The sequence below is a fragment of the Drosophila subpulchrella genome, chromosome 3L (genome assembly GCF_014743375.2).
Source record: "Drosophila subpulchrella strain 33 F10 #4 breed RU33 chromosome 3L, RU_Dsub_v1.1 Primary Assembly, whole genome shotgun sequence".
In the NCBI taxonomy this organism is placed as follows: domain Eukaryota; kingdom Metazoa; phylum Arthropoda; class Insecta; order Diptera; family Drosophilidae; genus Drosophila; species Drosophila subpulchrella.
This window is the reverse complement of record NC_050612.1, coordinates 14,382,381-14,394,297: the sequence shown is the minus strand read 5'-3', so window position 1 is coordinate 14,394,297 and position 11,917 is coordinate 14,382,381. Positions and strand designations below refer to the sequence as shown.

Here is an 11,917-nt window from a genome sequence, read left to right as displayed (position 1 = left end):
TATAAATTATTTTATTGTTTAACATAATAAAATTGGTACTAAAACGTACTATGTTCTACTGCATATAAAACTACAAGTGTTTTTTAAGCTGTTGTAACCTCCCCGTGTTGGAATTGGAATGCCGAAGATGTGCCTCGCTTTAAAAGTCGTCAGTTACTTTCAATTTATAATACCTTTTTTATTTCTTATCTTGGGACAAATAAATATAAGATGTTAAGCACCACCGAGGCGGCGGTAAACAAAACGAATTATGGAATTGGCGTGTACCAGGGTATAATAGTTATAGTCGATCAGTCTCCAACACAAAACGGGTTCTCTGTGTGTTCTCTTCCCTATCTTATCTAGCGTCTGCATCCTCGGCCAATATCTACAGCTGTTCGCTTGGCACACTCACTAGCTTCGGGCTACAATTGGTAAGGTTTCTTAGGTGTCTTACGAGTACGTACGTTTAACTAAATATAGGCCTTAACTAAAAGTGATAACAGTAGTGTGTGGCTGGCACCTCCGCCCGCCTAGTTGGGCAGCAGCTCTGCCAATTGGTTCCGCAGGCTGGGCGGCAGTGTGTCGGGGAACTTGATGTCGAAGGATACAATCAGATCGCCGCGCCGCGAGGGTTCCTTGGGCACGGGCAGACCACGTCCACCAATTCTCCGCGTGGTCGTGGGCTTGATGATCTCGTTGGCGGTGTTGACCTGAATCCTATCGCCCTGCAGCGTAGGCACACTCACTGGCGCTCCACATAGGGCCTGTTTCAGACTGACCTGGGCTGTGTACTTCAGATCGATCCCCTCACGTTTGAACTGCGAATGTGGCTTGTCGCGTATGATGAAGATGATGTCCGCCGGTATCTTGTTGGGCGCCGCGTCGCCTTCCTTGGGGAAGGTGATTTTGGTCCCAGCTTTCCAGCCCGGCTTCACGGTGATGCTCAGCACCTTCTCCTCTTTGTACGGCCCAGCGTTGCCCGTGGCCATGCGTGAGATCTTCATCTTCTTGGTGCAGCCCTTGTCCACTTCCTCCAGGGTCACATACAGATCATGCTCAATGGGCGGGTCCTGTTGCTGCTGGCGCTTACGACTGGGAGCCTGGGCATTGAAGGACTGCGACCGGAAGGCTCCGGCCATTGGATTAGCAGCGAAGCCGCCGCCTCCGAACATATCCTCGCCGCCGATGTTCATGAAGATCTCGTTGGTATTTCCTCCTTGGCCACCGCCAAACATATTGTCGCCGCCGCCAAAGAAGACGCCAAACGGATCCGACGAGCCGAAGAACTGGGCAAAGGTGGCCCTTGGATCTCCATGGAACTGGTAGCTGTAGGCACCTGGCTGGCCCTGGCCATCCGGACCGGGCTGTCCGCCCTTCAGGCCATCCTCTCCATACTTGTCGAAGATGTCGCGCTTCTTCTTGTCCGAAAGAACCTCGTAGGCCTCGGCGATTTCCTTGAAGCGCTCCTCCGCCTGGGGACTCTTGTTCTTGTCGGGATGGTATTTCAGGGCCAGTTTGCGATATGCCTTCTTGATCTCATCGTCTGAGGCCTTGCGGTCGATGCCCAGAATCTTGTAAAAGTCCTTGGCCATTTTCACAGCTGAAATTGTAGAGGGAAACGCTTTAGATTAGAATGAAAACTGATTGCCTGCTGGGCGGGCGTGTGGTGTGTGGTGGAAATTGCTAGAAGCACCAGTTGTGCAACTGCCGTGTTGTCATGCGAGTGACGTAGTCGCAGTCCGCGAATGCCGAGCGGTTCCGATGCCCGGGTGTCAGAGGCTGATCAGATCGATGCTCCCTGCCCACACAAGGCCCACATGTGTAGGCCCCCGACAAAATGCTAATGCTAACTCACCTTAAATATCACTAAAAGTCCGTATGTATATCAATTCCAATGTGCAGATGCAATGCTGGCTGTAGTTTGCTTGTTTTCTATAGTCCAATTTATATATAGTTTCACGGGGCGATGCTCTTGAAATATTTATGACGTTGCTTTCGCAATTGATTCAATTGTTCTTTTCGTTTTCTTTCTCCACTGAATGTGGCTTGCGCACTAAAACACACCCTATTTTCTTCCACGTTCTCTTTTCTCTACGAAATTTTGTTTGATAATGAGCGCTTGTCGCCCGAACGCGCCGTTTTATAGACTTTTTTCGTCTGCGTCGAAATTTCTCGATGTTTCTCGTCTTTTAGGGTTGCATCTCGAAAGTGTGCGAATGCCGATTGGCGATAGGTAGAGAGAGTTGGAGATGCTCGCCTAGGTCTGGCGGGCTGTAGCTAGGTTTAGCTAGTTATAGCTAGTTCTAGCGGAAAAATAAGGGCTTTATTTTTAGATAGTCTGAAACTAGGTAAATGTACTTCATTTTGATTATAACGAACTCTTGAAGGTACATTTGCCTAAGTTTTGTTCTTATGAATGTTTAATTTTCATATGTGCATATGCTATGCATATGTTATTTTAACTCTAAATATTAAAAGTAGAAATAAATTTATAATTTTTCAGATTGTTTATTTTTTAACATGTGAGTTCCAATGAAATTAAGAATAATATATGTGACAATCTTAAACAGCAATATGTTTTTAATAAAACCAATTTATTAAATTCATAAGTTATATTATGTTAAACTTAACAATTTAGTAACTACGTAATTTATACTTACTGTTAATCAATAAAGAATAGTAAAGATTACTATAGCATTATTATTTGTTGGTAATTATTAATTAACTTCATTAAATATATAAATACCAAGAAAAAAAAAAAGGTTAAAAAATAACGCATTTATGAGCTGCCAGTGTGACCGTACGACATAAGTCCCAAAATCCATTCCAGTAGGTCAATGTGGTTGGCGTTTTGCTTTCAGCGAGCAACAGTCCACGAGAAACTCTGCAAAACAGCCGCAGCGGAACAACAAAAAACATTTGTAAAAATGTCCCGTCGAGCCTCGTTTTGAGCGGATTTAAAGTGCACCGAGTGGAAGCCAGGCGCAGGAGCATAGCCGCAGTACAGGATTAGGATCGGAGAAGAAGGATCACCGGGAAAACATTCGCATTTCCACCCGCAACCCACACCCACGCACACAAACAACAGTATACCGCAGTATTTTCACACACACACACAGGTGAGTGAGATGGAGGTACACACACACGCACACACAGTCGCACTGAGAGAGAAGAAAACAAGGCGCCCCTCGAATTTTTTTGCGACATATGGACGCGCCTCGCTAAGGACTAATTTGCCAGCCCGAAGGACAACCATTGGGGGCCACTTTTTGGGGCAAACCCGGGCCAACAACACGACACGGCCCATATGCGTGTCACGTCCCACAGTTTGAGCCTTGACCGATCGCCCCGCCCCGCCCACGGACCACCGCCCCCCGAGTTGTTGCGCAAACGAAGGAGGCAGCCTGTGACCCTTAACCCCTTACCCCTTTTGCCAAATATCCCTTGGCATGGCGCCTACTTAAAGGATGTCTCATCTGCAGCAATTGCAACGACGACGGCCCCACAAAAATAGTCATTCATTCCCGCAAATAGAGAGCTGGCCAATCGAAAAGAGAGCCCGTACAGACATTAATAGCACTTTCGCTATAAACCCAAACACATCGCCTATATTCATTGAGTAATCCGCCTGGGTTCTCGGGCCTTCAAGTTCCCCCAGGGAACTACCCACCCACTGCTTTGTCCGGCGATAATCGTTATCAGCTGCAATTCGTCATTGAAAATAGTAATTAGCATTTAGCTTGATTATTATCAGAGTACGGATTTTATGCCAATCAATTGTAGTGTCTCCATTGTACCTTAACAAACTAAATGATAAACCAATTCTTTGGATAAACATGTTAGAGCACCGATACAATAATTACTCATCAAATTTTAATCGGTATTTCTTATGGCACCCCAAAAATATAGGAACTCTATTAAAAAAGGGAAAGTTACAAGTCAAAATTACTCTCAAAATTGTCGCCTTTTCAAACTAAAGCTAACATTATTTTGGTGCTTCCCCCAAGTAGCCGAGAACGTAGCGCACTCAGCTGGGCGACCATTCGCGAAAGATCGGGCGCCCCATCGGGCGGTATATCTTCGGAATCGAAATCAGAATCGGTATCTCAATCGGCCAGTACACGCGTGAACTATGTCGTGCGTTGACGGCGCGGTTTTCTAATTCGGAAAGATTTCGGCACACTCATATCAGACGGTAAAACAGACTGAAATTGTTGCATATATAGCACGGATATATACACACTTATTCACACAACATTGGAAGCTCCAACTGAAGTTGTACGGGCTCTAAGAATAGAAACCATTTCGTAATGGAGATGTTGTACTCGAAAATGCATTATATGACCAGGAATCCTGCGATTTCCGGCAGCCAGCAGTCATATCTCAGACATCTCTTGGTTTTCGTAGAGCACATAGATTTCGCAGTACCGAAATATTTCAAAAATAGCACAAATATATGCGAGAATGAGGTTGCTTCCCCTTCCGTCCCCTTGGCTGGTCTATATGGCATAGATAACTCGCGATATCGGTTTCTGTAATACCCAACCAACACAAACATTGGCCGAAAGATCATCGTCATCATGTAAATATTGAGTGGGGGGGCCAATGTGTTGAAAGTGCCACACCATTGTGATGGATAGACATATATCCGACGAGTCTGTGTGCTTCTCTGAATCTCTGAAAACCTTCGCATTTACAAATAGCCAGATATACGCGTATTCAAAACTCTCCCAAAGCTGCCCAATATCTTGCTCCTCTCGCCTTTTTTTCTCGAGTTTGGTGTGCTTTTTCCGACCGCTCCGATGTGTCGTTGTCGCCGCCTGTTTTTATTTTTAGCAGCACGGGTTTCTTATTTTGATTTCTGCTGGCCGACGTGTATTAGCATTTTTGAATCCCCATCTCGCTTGCTCCCTTGCCGGGCACCATGGGTTGTGTTTGGACCATCCAACATGTGTTTGAACGGCAACTGCAGCGCATTCACATCGCATCGTGGATGTGCATCCTCCATTCGGAGGAGACCCAAAATATCTTGGCTGGCTGTCGGTTTTGTGGTTATTTCGGGGCAGCAAATTGGAAAAACATTGCGAATACCCCAGCCGCAATTGCTTGCGACACTCAATTAAATGCTGAGCAATTGAAGTCTCTAAAAATTAATGCCAAAATATACATTCAAAGAAATTAATTTTAGAATAAATTGACAGGCATCTGTGATGATTATAAATATCTTTGATTTACAAAAATCTATTAATGAAATGCAAAGCAATTAAATCATCGCCAAGCTGAAATAAACCTACGTTTTTATATAAATAGAACTAGAAATCGAATTGAATTCGAATTACGTTAAATTATTAAATATTACAAGGTAATATTTCTAAGTATGAAATCGGTAGAATTTGAATCCTCTCTGCTAGATCTAATCTTCACAAATATATCAAAATTAATTATCTCCAAATTGAGCATCTGCTTTCCTTAAATCTGTCAAGTTTCTAGAACAGTTCTCAGTTTTTCGCTTATTCCCAAAGAAGTATTATACATGGATTGTGGCCCGCCCACTTGCCATTTGCGCACTGCCGGATTGGAGACGCCAGATATTCGGCCGTATAATCGCCACCACTTCCGTTACAAAGTCGAGCAGGGACTCACAAAGAATCCCAGCCAACATGGAGCGACATTTGTACTGCAATTTATGCATTCAAATGGAGGCGAATAATAATTTCGTAGCATCCTCCGGAGCCAACTGATGGTCGGTTGTTTACGAAATTCCGCTGCGCGTTAGTCACGACGTCGATTTCGGGGGGGGCAGTCGATGCTCGATTGGGTGTACGTGCTATATGTGTATATATAGACGGCAACTGGCGCTGGCCCGTACAAATAAGGCGCGAAAACCGTACCCGGAGCACGTCAATATCGGAGGCTAGGGAGGCGGGACGGATTCTTCTTGGTTTCTGCCGCTTTATTCGCGAATGAGGTCGAAAACAAGAAGATTTCGCAGTAATTTGGGGCTGGCCAGCTCTTCCTTATTTACTACGGGCCGAAAGAAGCTTCGTCATGACCAGCAACTTGGCCACGCTGGATATGTCAAAGGTGTCATGACACCACCATTGATTTACTATTATAGAATAGGACAACAACACAAACAAAATTCATGAGTAAAGCTCAACGTTTCACTTTCACTCCATCCGTAGGATTTTCCACACCATCAACAGAACACTCCGCAGCCAGGATATGACGGATAAGGAGAGCGAGCAGTGCACCGTCTCGGTCTTTGACCAGACGCCCGGCTCGGAGCAGAAGAAGATCAACGTGGTGGTCCGCTCCCACTTCACGGTGAAGCGTGTGATCGACCTAATCGGCACCCAGTTTCCCTATGGGAAATTCGAGCTTCTGTTGCAACCACACGAAAACAAGGATCTGGTAAGGATTACTATCTATTTTGCAGTTCTTATAGAGCACTAATGGAAACCCCTCTTGTTCAGGTCAATTTGAATGCCCTGGAATCCCAGCTGTTTTTCGATGTGGCTGGTTTTGAGCGTCAGCTAAAGAACCACTTGATCCTGCTGCCCGCCGGCAGTTGGGATGGCGACGTAACCAAACGCTTTGAGTTGCCAATCAAAAAAGTCATTGTCAAAAAGGTTATAAAGTCAGACGGAGAAAAGTCCAAAAGTCCAGCCACCGGCGAAAAGAAGAAACGCGTGGTTGGGGAGAAGACCAAGAAAAAACCGGCTTCTGGATCCTCCTCTCCAAGCAAGACAAAAACAACAAGTGACGATTCCAAGTCCAACGTCAGTTCGGATTCTACTCCAGAAAAGAGTTCCAAGATCCCGACTACAGAAGAAAATAGTCCCAAGACCGTTTCAGACGAAGCTCCTAAGGCTAGCCCGGAAGAAAGTTCCGAGATGTCTACGGAGACAAGCTCCAAAGTCATTACCCCGGAGAGTCCCGTCGCCAAGAAAACGGCAAAAGTCTCTTCAAAACCCAACCTAGAGTTGCTGAGTCCACTCCAGCCGTCATCACCCATTAAAGAGCTGGATTGCGAACCGATTGACATGCTGAGCAAGCAACAACTCTCTGAGCAACTCCAACTGTATCCACAAGGTAGAAATCTTATCTCACCGGTGGACGATGGTCCTTCAGATTTGTTCATCTCGGATGCCGAGCAGTTGTCAGATGACGACCTCGCGTTGGGCGCATCTGCCAGTCCAACTATGATGGGTCCGGGCTACGATTTTGGAGCTCCGACTGGGGACTCGGACATCGAGGGTGTGACCGGAGTGGTGGATCCATCTACAATTCAACCGGACGATGGTTCTTATCCGGCTCTGTCGAACTTCTATCGGCGTAAGTATGGCGGCGACGAGATGCCAGCATGGCAGAGAATCAACACCACGGCTTCCGACTTTGTGCCCTCGGCCACCACGGAAACCGAGCCAGAGGCACGACAGACAAACGGTGGACCCAGAGGTCACGTTGGTTTGGTGAACCAAGCCATGACCTGCTACCTAAACAGCTTGCTGCAGGCACTGTTTATGACGCCCGAGTTCAGGAATGCTCTGTATCGCTGGGAGTTCGACAACGACAACGAGGCAAAAAACATACCTTACCAACTGCAGAAACTGTTCCTCAACTTGCAGACGTCGCCCAAGGCGGCGGTTGAAACCACAGACCTAACCCGCAGCTTTGGTTGGGACTCGACTGAGGCCTGGCAGCAGCATGACATCCAGGAACTGTGCCGAGTAATGTTCGACGCCCTGGAGCACAAGTTCAAGAACACCAAGCAGGCAAATCTCATCTCCAATTTGTACGAGGGCAAGATGAACGATTACGTAAAGTGTCTGGAGTGCAATACGGAGAAGACTCGCGAGGATACCTTCCTCGACATCCCGCTACCGGTGCGTCCCTTTGGAAGCAGCTCCGCCTACGGCAGCATCGAGGAGGCTCTCCGCGCCTTCGTCCAACCAGAGACGCTCGATGGAAACAACCAGTATCTGTGCGAGAAGTGCAAAAAGAAGTGCGACGCCCACAAGGGGCTGCATTTTAAGTCCTTCCCCTACATCCTCACGCTGCACCTGAAGCGCTTTGACTTCGACTATCAGACTATGCACCGCATCAAGTTAAACGACAGGTGAGTCGCCGTGGTCTCTATAATATTACATTATTTAACAACATCCCGTCTTCCTGTGCCTAAGGGTGACTTTTCCTCAGACGCTCAATCTGAACACGTTCATCAACCGGAGCGGTAATAGCGGCGAGCCAACCCCACAGCTAAACGGCACTGTGGACGACTGCAGCACAGCGGACAGTGGTTCGGCCATGGAGGACGACAACCTGAGCAGCGGCGTGGTGACCACTGCGAGCTCCAGTCAGCACGAGAATGACTTGAACGACGAGGACGAGGGCATTGACATGAGCAGCAGCACGAGCAAGAGCGCCAAGCAGGGAGCTGGTCCCTATTTGTACGAACTGTTTGCCATCATGATCCATTCGGGCAGCGCTTCCGGTGGCCACTACTACGCCTATATTAAGGATTTCGACAACAACGAGTGGTTCTGCTTTAACGATCAGAATGTGTCAAGTGTAGGTTTCCTAACTCTCATTTATGATATTCATAAATTCACGACCCTCTATCCGCAGATCACCCAAGAGGATATCCAGCGTTCGTTTGGCGGACCCAATGGCAGTTACTACTCCAGTGCCTACACCTCCAGCACCAACGCGTATATGTTGATGTACCGGCAGGTGGACGCCAAGCGGAACGAACAGCTCGCCAAAGTGGCCGACTTTCCTGAGCACATAAAAACACTGCTGCCGAAGCTGCACTCGGAGGATGAGACTCGCGTGACTCGCCTTGGCAGGCACATCACGGTTACGGACTTGGCTCTGCCTGATTTGTACAAGCCGCGCGTCTATTTCTATAATCCCTCCTTGAAGAAGATGAAGATTACCCGGGTGTATGTGTCGCAGAGTTTCGACATCAACCTGGTGCTGATGTCGGCCTACGAAATGCTAAATGTGGAGCAGTTTGCGCCGCTTTCGCGTTGTCGCTTAGTGGCTTACAACTCCACAATGGAGACGATTATCCAGTCCTTGGAGAACTGCACAGATCCAACCCTCACCGAGTTGCGCGCCTCGATGAACTACAGTCTGGACTTCCTTTTAGAATACCGGGCTGAGGGCCAGCAGTTTGAGACATACCCCCCGGACGGCTTGACATGGTATGTGTTTAAGGTAGATCTATCGAGCATGGCGATGGACGGTCCCTTCCTGGTTTACTCAGCAGCGCGGGAGCGGGAAGCCAGCGAAGGTCTTCGCCGCTCCATCGCCCTCCGTTTACGTGTTAACGAGCAGCAGTTCCTACTCGCCACGGTGCGCGGCACGGTGCCGAAAGCTTTCGTCGCCTACGATCCCCATCCGTCGCCCGAGGCGCTGCAGCATCTTCAAAACTTGGCCAACACCCAGTTCAAATCCATCACATACTTCTACTTGAACGTCCCCAACACGGATGCCGCCAGCCTTGAGATGTTGGGCGTGCCCAGCGTAGAGTCAGTCGAGGTAGGTTCTGAGGGTTCACTAAGTTGTTAGCTGATTTTAATTTTCTGCATTGTTTGCAGTCGGCCAGCGGTGATGTGGTGGATGCCGCCATGATGAATGGCGCAGCACAAGGTCACGAGTCCTCCGGCAATGATTGTGATTGGAGGCGCTACAAACGGGATGTGCTGGAGCCGCTGGCCCCACCCAGTCACGGCCATGAGTCCAACTCGGAGGACAGTAGCCTGAGCGACGGAGACCGCACTCTAGTGGAGACGGAGAACCTGGCACATCGCGGTGGTGGCGACAGTCAAGTCAGTTCCACCAGTCATTCGCCGCAACTGTCTAGCCCCGAGGACGAAGCAGCCTCACACGATGCCATGATGCGCGTTCATGCCTACTGCAATGGAAACGGCAGTTATGCGGCGGCCGATGTGGTGGATCCCCTGCTCCTGCCCAGCAGCACCAATCACTTCTTCTATGCCACAAAGGTCGAGTGCGTGGATGTCGTAGGCACCAGTTCCAGTTCAAGCCATCAATCCGACGAGGAGGCTCAGCTGCGAAGACCCACGCGTGCCTACAAACTGCTGGTGGGCGCGCACATGCGCATGGGTGCATTCAAACGCCACATCGAGCAGTTAATCCAAGTGCCCAGCGCCTACTTCAAGCTGCAGAGCAAGCACGAAAACAACTCTAGCAACCAGAACAACTCGATAATTCTTTTCACCGAGGGCGAAACACTGACGGTGGAATTGGGCAAGAATCTGGAGCCGGACGAGTTTAAGGCCAAGATTTACTTTCTGCGACTTGCGGACATTGACAACGAAACGTCCAAGCTGCCCTGCGTCTGCGAGTGGGTCTACAACGCCAACACTACAGCGGAGCAGGCCAAACAAGATCTCGTGGCCAAGCTGCACCGCATGGACGCCAAGTATGCCACGCTCACCGTGGAGAACTGCCGCATCTGGTTGAAGGGAGGACGTATTCCCATCAAGATCCTGGCCAACGATGAAACGCTCTACTGCGACATGCGCTCCTCCATCGCGGCAGAAGTGGGTTTATCCGGAAATTTGGCTAAAAACGAGAACTTAACTTGGTGTGTCCTTTATACCTTTGCAGTTTATTGTGCAGGAGTGCGATGAAGGGGTGAATCCGCAACCCAAGGACGATTCTCTGACTATATTTGTTAGGCGCTGGTGTCCAGCTAAACTGGAGTTTGGAAAGTTCCAAGAAATCACCTTGGACCGTAAGTTGATCAACAATAACTAGGAAATCAAAGATCATTATTAATTATATATGCGAACTAAAATCATGTCTTTTACAGAGGACAGCGAAATCAGACGTTCATTATCACAGATCTGCAACATCACAGTAGACAAACTGAGCTATATGAAGGTACGTTAAACTCTTTAGTACATCTCGATCCAAACCAACATCACTTTCCCGGCAGATTAACAGCAACTTCCCCTGCACAAGCATATCAGCTTTAAGCGTCAACGAGTCCAGCAGTTGGTACTCTGTGCCGGCCAGTCTGGACAAATATCCACTGAACTCCACACAGACGGGCAACATCTACCTATACAAGTAAGTTTGAAAGTTGGATGTGTAAAGCCTGTATTAACCATTGTCCGCAACAGAGATAGGACCGTACCTGCGCGTGAGCTGTCGCTGGATGAGCGGCGGCAGATGAACGCCAGGGAGAAGGCTCGCCTGGATCGGGTGGGCTGCGTCTCCACCACCCGATACTCGCAGCGACGGGAACGCGCTTTGAAGATCTACCTGGACTCGCCGGAGAAGTCGAGCAACGTGACCGCATCGGCACCGATGGACGTGCATGTGAATAATTAGTCTGGCCGCGAGTTAAAAAGAAGAGTCGCGACCCAAAAAACAAGTACACCAAACCATGTATGTAAGCGACGGCAGACCATTAAATCCCAGATCCTGTTTTAATCAACGGCCAAGTATCTTTATCGGCTGCAACTGCTGGTCGTGTTTTCTGTACTTTACCCGCAGCAATTGCGTATTTTGTTCTGTTGTTTATTTTGTTTGACGCAAGGGGAAAAGGTCGGCGGGCTGGGCCAGAGTCTTTAGCATCCGACTGGCGACTGGATTGGAATAGATCTGGGATCGACGGCTGGGGTGGCAGGCACGGCACTAAGCGACGTTTACCATAACGAAGTTATTCTTGCAACTTTCGTAATACAAGAGTTCAAAGATGAGACTGTAAAATTAAAACTATACATGCAAGAAATCTAAATTACAAATTGTATAATGTGAATGTGAACATCAAAACTAAATTAAAACTATAAAATAAACACAACTCTCAAGTGCATTTATTACAATCAAAAGCGTCTCGAATTCGATTGGCCCCTGTGGGGCGGACAGGAAGTTGATAAATGAAAAGTCGCAT

General features: G+C 48.1%; 2 protein-coding genes across 6 annotated transcripts; one reads left to right on the top strand and one right to left on the bottom strand.

The window, feature by feature from the left end:
- Positions 1 to 153: 153 nt before the first annotated feature.
- Positions 154 to 2,123, bottom strand: LOC119554451 (dnaJ protein homolog 1). Its single transcript, XM_037865363.1, has 2 exons — positions 1,838 to 2,123; positions 154 to 1,582 (listed from the first exon to the last, which is right to left on the bottom strand). The coding sequence occupies exon 2, from the start codon at positions 1,572 to 1,574 to the stop codon at positions 513 to 515; it is 1,062 nt and encodes a 353-aa protein (XP_037721291.1). The 5' UTR covers positions 1,575 to 1,582; positions 1,838 to 2,123; the 3' UTR covers positions 154 to 512.
- A 718-nt stretch (positions 2,124 to 2,841) lies between these two features.
- LOC119555716 (ubiquitin carboxyl-terminal hydrolase 47) lies at positions 2,842 to 11,535 on the top strand. 5 transcript variants are annotated; one of them, XM_037867398.1, is made up of 10 exons: positions 2,844 to 3,101; positions 6,168 to 6,396; positions 6,459 to 8,104; positions 8,169 to 8,556; positions 8,614 to 9,531; positions 9,591 to 10,559; positions 10,627 to 10,753; positions 10,832 to 10,902; positions 10,958 to 11,091; positions 11,145 to 11,535. In XM_037867398.1, the coding sequence occupies exons 2-10, from the start codon at positions 6,208 to 6,210 to the stop codon at positions 11,353 to 11,355; spliced, it is 4,653 nt and encodes a 1,550-aa protein (XP_037723326.1). In that variant the 5' UTR covers positions 2,844 to 3,101; positions 6,168 to 6,207; the 3' UTR covers positions 11,356 to 11,535. The 5 variants fall into 5 exon arrangements, with proteins under 5 accessions (XP_037723332.1, XP_037723329.1, XP_037723326.1 ...); XM_037867399.1 differs by lacking the exon at positions 2,844 to 3,101 and adding an exon at positions 4,040 to 4,177; XM_037867400.1 differs by lacking the exon at positions 2,844 to 3,101 and having other exon boundaries at positions 6,094 to 6,396.
- Positions 11,536 to 11,917: the final 382 nt, after the last annotated feature.